Source organism: Amphiura filiformis, chromosome 4 (assembly GCF_039555335.1).
Source record: "Amphiura filiformis chromosome 4, Afil_fr2py, whole genome shotgun sequence".
In the NCBI taxonomy this organism is placed as follows: domain Eukaryota; kingdom Metazoa; phylum Echinodermata; class Ophiuroidea; order Amphilepidida; family Amphiuridae; genus Amphiura; species Amphiura filiformis.
This window is the reverse complement of record NC_092631.1, coordinates 35,553,926-35,566,889: the sequence shown is the minus strand read 5'-3', so window position 1 is coordinate 35,566,889 and position 12,964 is coordinate 35,553,926. Positions and strand designations below refer to the sequence as shown.

The 12,964-nt window shown below is 38.9% G+C and overlaps 1 protein-coding gene across 1 annotated transcript; it reads left to right on the top strand.

Annotated features, from left to right (window-relative positions):
* The first annotated feature begins 270 nt into the window (after window positions 1-270).
* LOC140150167 (gamma-aminobutyric acid type B receptor subunit 1-like) lies at window positions 271-12,204 on the top strand. The gene is made up of 6 exons (XM_072172170.1): window positions 271-496; window positions 653-754; window positions 2,588-2,653; window positions 3,220-3,414; window positions 5,844-6,236; window positions 12,172-12,204. Exons 1-6 carry the CDS (start codon window positions 434-436, stop codon window positions 12,202-12,204), a joined length of 852 nt encoding a protein of 283 aa, XP_072028271.1. The 5' UTR covers window positions 271-433.
* The last annotated feature ends 760 nt before the right edge of the window (window positions 12,205-12,964 follow it).

Sequence of the window (12,964 nt, the reverse complement as noted above, 5' to 3'; positions counted from 1 at the left end):
ACTGATGGAGTTAGTCTAGTGGCCCGAGAGATTTGAAAAACTTACCAACTGTACCTAAAATGCAGAATGTAAAGAACAAAGAAGGAAAGATACTAACTGAACTCCAGGATGTGAAAAACCGATGGAAAGAAAACTATGAACAACATTACAACAACCAAAAGAGATAGCAAACAGCATCCCGCAAATGCCAAACACAGAAGAGGAGCCAGATATACTGAAGGAGGAGATTACCAGCAGCGCCATAAAAAAGCTAACTGACGGCAAAGCACCTGGATAGGATTTTCTTCATAAACCGATATTCAAACCATCCTATTTCATTTGCCAGGTTTCCCCTAGTGCCTCGTCTCCGGGCCTTTCCAACAGACAACGGTATCCCTACTTTTACAGAACCATTACAGTGTTTAGTGCGTTAGGTGCACCTATAATTGGCTTGATGCAAGAATACGGCTGGCAACGAATTGCTACAATTCATCAAAACCAAGATGTGTACATTCTAGTAAGTAGCATTTTGTTATTAGATTTAAAATTTGTCTCATTAGAAAAATAACCAGGATATTAATTTAATATGTCCTTGTTTGCAATATATCACTATAACCTTAAGTAAGACTGAATCACATTTTATTATATATTTATTTTTTGATCGTCCTTACAGTCAATTGAATATTTCTCATCTTTACTAAAAGCTGCAAATTTCACCCTTGTGACGTCAGAGACTATTATTGAAGACCCGAGAGCCTCCGTCGAACATATTAAGGTAATTATTATTAATACTATAATAAACTCTTAATTTTTTCATAAACGTGTTCTGTGCTTTTGAAAGTTCATTTATGGTCAGGTCTCGAAACGTCACAGATAATTCCTTCAAAGCGATGAGAATTGGACAAAATTACGAGAATTGCAAATTTTCTAATTTCTATGAAACTTTAAACCCTGTGGGACTGAAATGGATATGCTATATTAATTATAGTGTTAAATTTTCGCGCGTAAAACAATGCGACAGGTTGTGTACACGTTAATCAGCATTTGTCATCCATTTAGATGAGAAAGCATGCCTACATGGCCCACCCCGAGCTCCCCTAGATCCACCCTTGCCTATAAATGTTGATCGTGATACGGATATAGAAAAAAAATCAATCGCCGTTTTGGCTTCTGGTTTGGACACCGCACTCTTTTTTGTTCAAAACAATAATAGTGTAAAAATGGTGCACCAAATAGCTTTAATTGGGCTTTCATTTTCAAAATTTGCCAACTTTTTCCAATTTAGACTCTGTGGAGCAAGCGCGAAGCTATGGCCGATTCGTGACCGTATTTACAGATTTGGCGTTACAGGTGTTCCTTCTGTAGTCATCCCGGCCTGGTCTAGATCCACCGCTTTGCTAACGATAGCGTTTTTACAATGTTCGTGGGGAAGCTTTCCATTTCCAAAATGACTTTGGACCGGCGTGCAATGGCTTTTTCCCTAGCCCCTGATGCCGGAATTGCATGCGCGACAAAACGGTTCCATTCAAGGTTATGTCCTCAACCTACACTCTATCTGCGTGTTTCTACTGAGGGCCAAATTCCGTGCCATGCCGTGCCGTGCCGGGTCATACCGGGTAACAAGCCCAGTAGAAACGATCTGGGTAATCGGTTGCCGTGTCATGCCGTGTCATGTGCTCGCCTTTCGTGATCCACCTCTTGAGGTGGATCATGCCGGGTCAAAGCGTGTAATCCGCGCAGTAGAAACGAGCCGTGTCATCGGTTGCCGGGTCGAGGTCATGCGTGTTACAAAAATAACGCGATTTATATTCTACTTGTACAGTAGAGACCTAGGCCTATAATGTAGTAGGTTCCTTCTTTCTGATATTATATACACTAGCCACATGTGTGACTCGCATGAACTTGATGAAGTAAAATGGATATAGTCTAGGCCTACTTCTTTATAGTTAATGAGTTGGTTATATTCTGGCTGTAAATTAATTATCATAATAGCCAATTACTAGATCCACTGGTAAATTAATGCAATTTGGATTTTACGAAAACACTATTGTGATAGGTTATATGCCATGAGCTGCCATGCGTGGGCATTTAAATTTAGGATACAACCGTCAAATCTGTTTTCCGTACTTCCGGTTTACAGGAAAAAAATGCCGTGCATCGTGCGAGACACGGCTTTCTGGTCTCAGTAGAAACAAGCTGGGTAACGGTGGCCGGATTATGATCGGTATTTTGTGCCCGGAAAATAGCGGGTCAAAAAGCCGTACGCTCAGTATAAACACGCTGTATGAAGTAAAAGTTCTGAATAGAAACATTTTTGTCCTCTCAGGAGAACACTCCCTCTTGAACCTCTCAAAAATTTTCTTTAATTTTGGAGAACCCTTAAAGGTTCTCAAAAGAACCGAAAGCGGTTCTGTATCACATTTTTGGGACCATTTGCGACGGTTTTGGAACCATTTTTGGTTCTTTAGAAAACCTCTAAAGGTTCTCCTGAGAGGACAAGTTTAGAGCCTTTTTAGAACCTTTATTTCTTGGAGTGTATGGATATCTCTAATTAGGCTTATTGTACAACTCGTAACTCGTGTCTTTATTTTGATCGTTTGCATTTCAGCAAAACGATGCCAAGATTGTCTTTTTGTCTATGTTTGAAGATCGAGCAAGGAAAAAATTGTGTGAGGTACGTACGTACCTTTATATGTACAGCTTCACCATGTTCACCTCATACTGTTTACACGTAATATTCCCGCCATCTTCATTCCTAAAGTTTTAGATGTACTTTTACTTCCGGTTTTTTGTTTCTGCAGCGATACAAAGCCAAGAAGAACAAAGCCCCGAAGAAAACAAATTCGTCTAAAGTCGCAGCTGTAGCGTTTAGTACAACGAAATAAAACAAACCGCACGCAAAAACGTGCGACTATTGTTACGATCGAGAAACACTTAATACCGATATGACTTTTGCCATACCGCAATTGTCTAATTTTGAGTCAAGTCAATATTAGTAAAATCTGAATTAAGGTACAAGGAAAACACCGTTTAAGAGAGCAAAGATCGCGTCTTCAGCTTTGTACATTCATGTCTTCTTGGTTTCATATTCTGTTCTTGTGCTTGATTATATTTTTCTAAATGTTTTCATTTAAATTATTGATAAAGAATATGTACAATGTTCGACACCTTTAACACTAGAGGATATTTTTAGATTTGGCTATAATTATAATAAATGCTACCTTTATCAAAATCATGCAGGCTTACAAGCAAGGCGTGGTTGGCACAGGATACGTATGGTTTGTGTATGGGTGGTATCGTGACCAATGGTGGACCGTTGCTGACGATATTGAATGCACGGTAGAGGAGATGGCCGAAATGATATCATCGACCAATATATTCGCTTTGAATAGGTTGTCGCTCAGTACGAAGGAAGAAGTGACAATCGCCGGATTTGTAAGTAAATTCAATTAAATTTCTATTTCTATAAGGCCCGATAGGATGAAAGAAAGACTAAATAGATATTTTTTAAAAATTATGACAATTACGATTTAAAGAAAATTATATTCCGATGTTTATCCACGACTATATCCTGTACCGGTACAAAACGTAGGTTGCATCAATAATTGTTTTGTAAAGAAGCTGGTACAAAACGCAGGTTGCACCAATAATTGTTTTGTAAAGACGCTGGTCCAAAACGCAGGTTGCACCAATAATTGTTTTGAAAAGACACTGGTCCAAAACGCAGGTTGCACCAATAATTGTTTTGAAAAGACGCTGGTCCAAAACGCAAGTTGCACCAATAATTCATGATGCAGTCATGTCTACAGTAGAATTCACCACGACCTTTGCATGACTTAAACCCCATTAAAAGGTATATATTAAACCAAGATAACACTCATTGAAAACAGCTCAACTATGTTACATCAGATCTTCTCTGGTTAAATCCACACACACATGTGTCTGTTTTGAGCAATGAGCTGGTATTATAGTTTCAGTTGGGTGAACGATTATAAAGCAAACGCAATGTAACAATTACTGTGTGGCCTTTGTTCACGAAATGAGACAATACTGTGCATATTGTTAACCACATTCTTGAAAATGAGAAACATAATGCCTGTGGGCCGTAACACGGTTTGGAAATAATTTCTTCATATTTTTGGTGTTATCTGTCGTTTACATATCCTTCCTAAAACACCAAAGTGCGAATATTTCCAAACACCTAAATTAGCTAAAAATTTAGGACATGTTACAAAACTATATTTTCTAGAATATCAGAAGAGTACTTTTAATATTGGCCGGTTATTTTTCACACAGCGACGTTAACTAGGCAATGTACTATTACCTATAACATACACTAAAACACCAAAGTGCGAATATTTCCACACATCTAAATTAGCTAAAAATTTAGGACATGTTACAAAACTATATTTTCTAGAATTTTAGAAGAGTACTTTTAATATTGGCCGGTTATTTGTCACACAGCGACATTAACTAGGCAATTACCCATACTTCTAACGTACGCTATTTGTAGAGGTTACGCGTCGATGGTAAGAGCACTGTGTATTGTGTATAGAAAAAAGGACAGTAACTGCAGTATATGTTTTGTAAAGACGCTGGTACACAATGCAGGTTGCATCAATAACTGTTTTATAAAAACGCTGGTACAAAACGCAGGTTGCATCAATAGTTGTTTAGTAAGGACGCTGGTACAAAACGAAAGTTGCATCAATAATTGTTTTGTCTTCAAATAATGTTTACCCTTTGATACTAGTAAACTAGTCTCATTGTACGCTAAAGGATTAATAATAGAGGAAAGAGCAGACCGAGGCTTCACCAGGGCCGTTCCGACCATTAGGCCAGGTAAGGCGGTCGCCTAGGGCGGCAAACGCAGAGGGGCGAAAAAAGGGCGAAAAACTCAGGCCCCTTTCCTTTCCGCCCTGTTTTCTGTTTCTCTTTTTGCTCCCTTTTTATTTTTCCTCCCATTTCTTCTTTTTACCCGCCCTCATTTTTTCTCCCCTTTTCTTTCTCCATTCCTGTTTTTTCATTTTCGCCCTTTTTTGCGCCCCTCTGCGTTTGCCGCCCTAGGCGACCGCCTTACCTGGCCTAATGGTCGGAACGACCCTGCACGGGGCGGAGAAAAAGAAAGAAGAAATGGGGCACAGAAAAAAAGAAGAAATGGGGCGGAGAAAAAAGAAAACCAGAAGAAAAAATAGAAGAGAGGAGAAAAGAAACAGAAAACCCTAAGTGTCGAAGAAGAACAAAAAGTGGGATATAAAATACAGAAAAGAAGGAAAACCATAGGCGGAGATCCCGGGGAATGGAGGGATAAATTCCCCCAATATTTTGCCAGGGGGATGGTCCATACAATCACCTCCCTCCCCCGATGTTGACGCATATGTGGGTTTCTGACAAATTAACCTCTTATTCAGCCATTCCCAAAAGTGCAATTTTTTCGCCCTTCGCGCGAATTTATTCAATTTTTGCACCACATTTCAACAGTTTAGCTTCAAAATGGCAACATTTTTAGCGCGCTTCGCGCTGAATTCACTATAATTCAAGATTTTTTTCCCAACACCATCCCTCCAACATGTCCAATGTCAAAAAGAAATGTATGCCTGCGAAAAACGGTCGTGAGCAGTACACAAACCGGGTATACAAAGAGGTCAAAACTGATGAGTTTTCAATGGGGCAACCCCCTTAACACTTTTTGGTATGCTTCGGTGGGGCGGCAGGGAGAGGCTTTGCCTAGGGCGGCAAAATACCTGGGAACGGCCCTGGGCTTCACATCAATGCACACGGCCTTCCATAAGCACACAAAGTATTGCTATTAAATTGATAATTATGTTCTTCTTTTTAACATTCTATAATCCTACTATCGAAAGACATCAAAACAACTTGAATTTGAACTTCGGGAAAGGATGAAATGGGAAGAAAATTCTGGTTACACATTTCAAAGCGATTATGTAGGATTTGGATATGATGCTGCGTGGGCTGTTGGCCTGATGCTGAACAAAAGTGTTGAGGTGCTTAAAAACAAAGTGTTTGCAAATGGTGAAAAACGTCGACTGGAAGATTTCACTTACGGTGACTCGGAAATGGGATCTTTATTCGCTGATCTGTTGAGTGAAACAGACTTTGTCGGGATGTCGGTAAGTGGATGGTGGTCTCTATTCGCTGATCTGTTGAGTGAAACAGACTTTGCCGGGATGTCGGTAAGTGGATGGTGGTCTCTATTTGCAGATCTGTTGAGTGAAACAGACTTTGTCGGGATGTCGGTAGGTATTAAAGTGAAAAGAAGTTGATTCTTTGTTTTGTTGTTCGCCGGTCATTTGTGTTTTCCTTTATTGTTTATTAATAAAACACTGGCTCGACATTTATAGTTGCAAATGTATTGAACCAATGTATCAAGATGTTGATCCACTGTTTTTAATGCTCTTTGTCCTGTTTTTGTCTCTTCTATAACACTCACACAGGGACGTGTCCGCCTCGAGAATGGTGACCGTATTGGGGATGTTACAGTCGTGCAGATGCAAGGTGTTTATATACATTTGGCCTATTATAGTTGATTATGTCGTTTGTTGTATTGCTCAAAACAGTGCTAAACTTAAGTTGAAAGTTTGAAAGCTAAGAAGTAGTGGATACCGGCTGCGAGCCTTAAAAACAGTAGACTTCGGTTGTATATATAAATGCGCATTTATAAATGCGCACGTGAGCAGATGGCCAGCGCCATATTTGCATTACATCACTGTCAATCACTGAAATGGCGACCATTGAAGGAGTGGCTACAGTTGTGACATTGTTTCGTGGCTAGCACTGGCAAGTAACATTAGCTGGAGGTTCGATGCTATAAATTTGCAAGGATAAATCATGGATATCGAAGGATCATGATTATTGCACAGCACCCCCCATGTACAAACATAACTAATGTTTATTTATTTATTTTTATTTATTTATTAAATTATTTATTTATTTATTTATTTATTTACTTAGGCGACGAAAAACGAATAATTTTGAACAAATTGGGAAACAAATTTTTCCTGTACAAATGAATGCCGACCCCAAATTTCGGAAATTTCAGGACATTTTTTTTTGTATTTTCTCAAATTGAAATTTATTTACAGATTTTTGTGATTTTTGGGTTATTTAAAAAATTTAAAAAATACCAACCGACCGACCGACCCTACTTGAAAGGTCCGTCCGCACGTAGAACATGGTTTCTTTTTTTCTCGCCTTACTTATAATTTTGTAAATATTATTTGTCCCCCACCCCTTTCCCCAAAAACTACCCTCCCCCTTCCATTTACACTCATAAATCAATTGTTTTTTGCTAACTTTCCCCTTCCGTGTAAAGTAAAACTTTATAAGCCGGTTGAATCAAACTGAACAAAATTGACGTATACAATTACAATATAATACCATGACAATGTGTATGACGAGATCTAACTTACTAGCTGAATAAACCTCAAACCATGCATCACATACGTGATTGTACGTCAAATTGTCATATAACGTATGAGCGTGATGTATAGTATACAAGTCTTCCTCAACATCTTCCAACCGGGATGATTAGATCATGTACAGTCTACGTGTTTATACTCTAAATTGTACGTCAACATTGTCAAAGGGTGTACAGATCACCGATTTAGCATGGGAGACAAAAAAAGGTGCTAAAAACACATTTTGAATTAGTTTTTTGTCAATTTTTGATACTTAATTGATGTGAGCATCTGTGATGTGAGCGAGCGAATGAATAAGTTAGGGTTGAGGAGGTCGGGCGGGGACATCTAGCCTATTAGTTCGAGAGGGTCATTATTCCGAAAAGGGCTAAAGTTATAGTTTCGTCAATTGACGTTAAAATTAGGGTCAGGGTTATTGTTCAGTAACGGCACTACGGAGGGGGGGTATTTATCGTGACTCCCAAATAAATAAATCCATGACCCATTCATAAAAAAAAAATGACAGCCCCCTAAGTTCCTTATCATCACGTGCAAAAATTATCAAATAACATCATCGGCAGCTACTCAGTTCTGACCTTAATGCCAGTAAGAATCACATTTCGTCATCAATATGGCCAATTGCCACGCCCATTTAGCACGGAAATAATATTAAAAAAATAAATGTTGTTTGATTTAACGTGCGCTTCAGCTAGGCATGGCCTAATTATCAGCACACTTCAACAATTATTATGAAATAAAAGTTTTTAAATCAGCTATTATTTTATATATCTAGCTTTTCCGTCATTAATTTTTTTTCCGTGATGGAAAATCCAAATAAAGAGTTTATGTTTCGGGTCAAATTATTTTGCCCTTTGCAATCAATGCCACTATTTTGCAAAAACAATTTTCCTTGTAACCTGTCATTTTCGCCTATACTTTTGCGTGTGAAATTTGTGCACATCCGGGTACCTTACATCGTTGAACACGGTATGGCGACTTGTAGATGTCACGTGCGCATTTATAAAAGCGCATTTATATATATACCCGAAGTCCACTGACAAAGGTTTGAACATGCAGAGCTTAGTGCGCGTTTTTGACACAACGCGTTAAGTATACGCAGAACGCAAACAATCACGCACTTTGAATGGCATTATCGGGCCTTGTTTCACTACGAAACAGTGAAATGCTTGGTTGAAATTACATCGGTACCTAAGTCGTTTTTTTTTAAGTTTTTCAATTTTTTTACATGAAATATGAAGATAACATATTCAAATCAATATTAATTGTGATGTTTTGGCCTAAATACATTATTTTGTTTAGCTAGATACGGCTTTCGAAACAAGTGGATACGTGCAGTTAGCCAACAACCTTGAGTGTGTGATTATTACGTAGTCATCACACACGGGTGAATGGGAGATGTCCTGCAACTTTTTCTAATGACAGTAAGAATTATGGTAGCTAACCAGACACCAAAAGTGCTATAGGACCAAATAAGACGTGGTACCTATGTTGCCTTCATGAGCGACAAGCAATTAGGGGCTGTGCAATAATTATGAGCCCCCCGGGGGTGGTAAAATTACCGAACAGCCCGCCAAAAATCGCTCCCCCCCCCCCCCAGCCCGCCAAAAATCGCTCCCCCCCCCCCTCTCGGCCCGCCAAAAATTCTTTGCCCCCCTTTACACATGCCACATTTTTGGATCCCAATTTGCAAACCTTAAATGGTCTAGATATATGTGGCGAGCGCAGCGAGCAGGAAATTTGGCATGTTTCCGTACTGTTTTCCTAAGCCTTTTTAGAGCGTTTTATTTAAAAGGCGCCCCACACAATGTCGACACCCTATATTATAAATATAAACTTAATACTCCGTTGGTGAGCGACGGGTGATTGGTATTTCACCGAACGCAAGAAAAGGAGTCCCACCTGATTGGCTAGAAATCGATCGATAGATGGCTCAGTGGTGGAGTACAAACTCAAAATGGAGAGATGTATTCAATTCGATTGAAATCAATATTCTATTATTGACGCAGATAAAGAAAGTGGTATAGTGTGTTGATATAGTACATTGTATAGACTTGTGCTTTAATATTCTGTACACGTGTTCCTTTATAGAATTGTAATTCTCAAACAGTTTAATATATCACAATTTTAACGAACGATTTAAGAGTCGTTACGGATAAAATGCAGTAAAATATATCCACAGCAAACAGCAATCCCCGCCAATTAGTGTATTGCATTTCCAGTTAGTGTATTGGAAACAAAACCTGGGGTTTACCTGACAAAAATCGAATTTTCTTGTAATGGCAATATCATATGTGGTACTTGATCATGCGCAAATCGTAAAAACATAGAACAGAAACAGTGTTGCAGGCTATGTGGTATCTCATATCGTGTGCATATGGTATGCTTATCCTGAGTCGCTCGGCCTATCTCGAACAAAATCGCCATGCGTAGCTTTTGAAAAACGAGAGGATTCGCCGTACTATCACGGCAATTTTTGACACGAAGGTATAGGGATGATGACGCTGTGCCCCATGAATGCGTGCCAAAAATCGCTTGCCCCCCCCTCGGCTGGCCACAAATTGCTTGCCCCCCTTTCGGCTCGCCAAAAAATTTTTGCCCCCCATTTTACCCTCCCCCAGGGCTCATAATTATTGCACAGCCCCTTATGGCAGTGATGATACTTTTTGATTCTACCTCATCGATCTTTTTTTCAGAAAATGAAGCTCATTTGATTGCTGTGCATTACGGAACCGATGAGACTCTGGAATGGCTAGGTCAAGTTGTGTGGAAAGGTATTATTAAAATAAATACACAGCCTCACACACCCAACACACACCACCATCGCTAATAATTATCAAGCTAATGAAAACGTACTCGTTTTATTGTTTCACCACTAGGGGGAGACATTCCAAGTGACTATACTGCTATTATCCGAGTTTATGAAGGAATTAGTTTATATTGGTATTTGACCATGTGCATCGTAGCTGGAATTGGCATAGGTTTATCTACATTCTTTCTGGGGTTTAACATCAAACATAAAACACAAAGGTATGCATTGTATAGATATATGATGACGATTTAACTACAATGACGACGAAGGCCGTCATGACGACGGTGATGATTATGATGTTGCTGTTGATGATGCCGATAGTGGTGATTGGTTGTTGATGATGATAACGATGACAATCTATTATATAAGCATGATTATGATGATGATTAAGAAGTTGATGATTGCGCAAGCGGTGCAAATCCACCTGCCCCTGCTTTTCATGACATTGCGCAAGCAGTGCAAATCCACCTGCCCCTGCTTTTCATGACATTGGGTTCTCCCGCAAAATAAATATAAAATAATTCTCATCTCTTCCTGAAATTAACGTGTACTCGTTATATCACTATTTATTTCAGAAATATAAAGTTGTCCAGTCCTAATCTGAATAATCTAATCATCTTGGGAAGCATTCTTATCTACCTATGTGTGATAATTGGAGGTCTTGATGGCAATATAGTCTCCATGGAGACATTTGCAGTGATGTGCCAGGTTAAACTCAGTTGCGATTATAAACATAGAACCATGGAAGTATTAACGATTTTAATGATGAAATTTAGGTCGTCTTCATATAGCGTAGCTTTCTCGTTACGCGGCAATACAATAACAAGTCCCAAACATCGTGTCACGTATTACCAGTGTGCTTCGACTATATTTAAACTACGATTTTATAAATACGCACGTGACCACCTCCGCGCTGCCATAGCAGCTTAAAGACAGTAAGTCCTGAAGTGACCTTCTACATAGCGAGTGGTCTTCCTATACATTTGAATGCAAAGCATGAACAACATGAAACTCATAGTGCAGTTATGTACATGTCCACGGCAAATTCACCGTGACCTTTCCAGCCATAAACCCGCTTAGTGAAGATTAAACCGAGATATGCAGTACTAAACCATAGTAATCGATTGTCCGATGCAAATTTATTACCACGTGATAATATTAATCCAATGAGTGATCGAATTGTTCGCTAAGGTCGACTAATCCAATCGATAATGCCGCTATTGACATGTACGGGCCCGGGGTACAGGCGGATCAACGACTGATCCAGAATTTGGAATTTTATGGCATAAAAGGACCCATCTTGCATTGGATGAACTACTGGTTAATATCTAGAATATGAAGGGTCGTCGTTGAGGGGAAAACATCTGAACCAGTAAAATCTGGAATGATCCAGGGGCCACTCATGTGTTTATTCTGTTTTATTATATTAACGACCATTCACAGTGAAACAAAAATAATGATATTTTGCTGTAAAAATGTAAAACTTCAAGAGTCATTACCAAGAAAATTCGATTATATTATGGCATATCAAAACCGTTTTACACCATCCATATCTTGTAGTTGAACTGACATACAATACAAAATAGTCTCATCACATAATAACGTCACAGTAAAAGCAAACCGAGCATTGTGGTACCTCCGCAGAAATCTATGGAGATGTCCAGCAGTGGTAAAACAACAGATTTTCATCTGGTTAGACCCCTGCTTGAATACGCAAGCTCCGTTTGGAGCTCCCATAAAACATCCGTACCATTCTGGACTGGAACTCATTGCTAACTTCAATATACAATATTCAAAATATCAATGAATTCAAAAATGCACTAGATCTAGATCTAGATTAAGATTGTATAGAAGAGAATTGTATAAAGTAAAGGGCCTGAACCTAATAATGTAAATTGTAGTGTAGTATCAATACTATCCATCCAATGTCATGTTATTTCTCAGCGTGATGCTACGGCAACTCAGTTTGATGAGTAAGAGTATAGAAATAGAATAAACTTTTTAAATCAATGGATTTTTGAAAGTAATATTGATCAAACACCATTTTTTGTCTTATTTGTATTGTTATTTCTATAGGCTCGTGTATGGCTAATATCAACCGGCTTTGTACTCGGCTTTGGCTCAATGTTCGCCAAGACGTGGCGTGTGTATCGAATAGCTGCTCTTAAAACTCCTAAGAAAATGGTAAGACGGGAGATCGGCACGAGTAACTTCAATCGCACACGCTTTTATATTGCCCTACATTTTAGCACCTCAAAAGTTTTTAAATATAGGAAGATAAGTATGAACTTTCCCTAACTTTACTTTCCCCTTGTCCAAAGAATTGTGCCGCTCGACTTCGATCACGAAATTCAGCTCTTCACGAAGTCGAACCTTAAGGGTACTATCGTCCCGACTATCGTATTGCACGTTTCGAGAAGTTTCATTTCTATTTTATCGCCATGCCCTACATTTATTTATGCTGAAAATATGATAAAAATAGGACTCACTCACCCCAACCGACATGTATCATTATAGGCCCATCTACAAAATATAATTATTTTGACACTAAGAATTAAAATTATCGGTATGTTTTTGTTTGTTACAGGCAGTAACAGATAACCACCTATTTCTAATGGTGGCCGTGTTCCTCGCTATCGATGTATTAGTATTGACACTGTGGCAAATAATTGATCCGATATATGTACAAGTTATTGATCTTCATTCGAGGGTAAGTAAAAGGTAAACTACCGGTAAC

Excerpts from the sequence above, each read along its gene's own strand:
- LOC140150167 (XM_072172170.1), top strand. The coding sequence starts at position 434 with ATGCAAGAATACGGCTGGCAACGAATTGCTACAATTCATCAAAACCAA. Across the intron at positions 2,654-3,219 it reads CAAGGAAAAAATTGTGTGAG|GCTTACAAGCAAGGCGTGGT; the intron begins GTACGTACGTAC and ends AAAATCATGCAG. Across the intron at positions 3,415-5,843 it reads AAGTGACAATCGCCGGATTT|ACATCAAAACAACTTGAATT; the intron begins GTAAGTAAATTC and ends TACTATCGAAAG.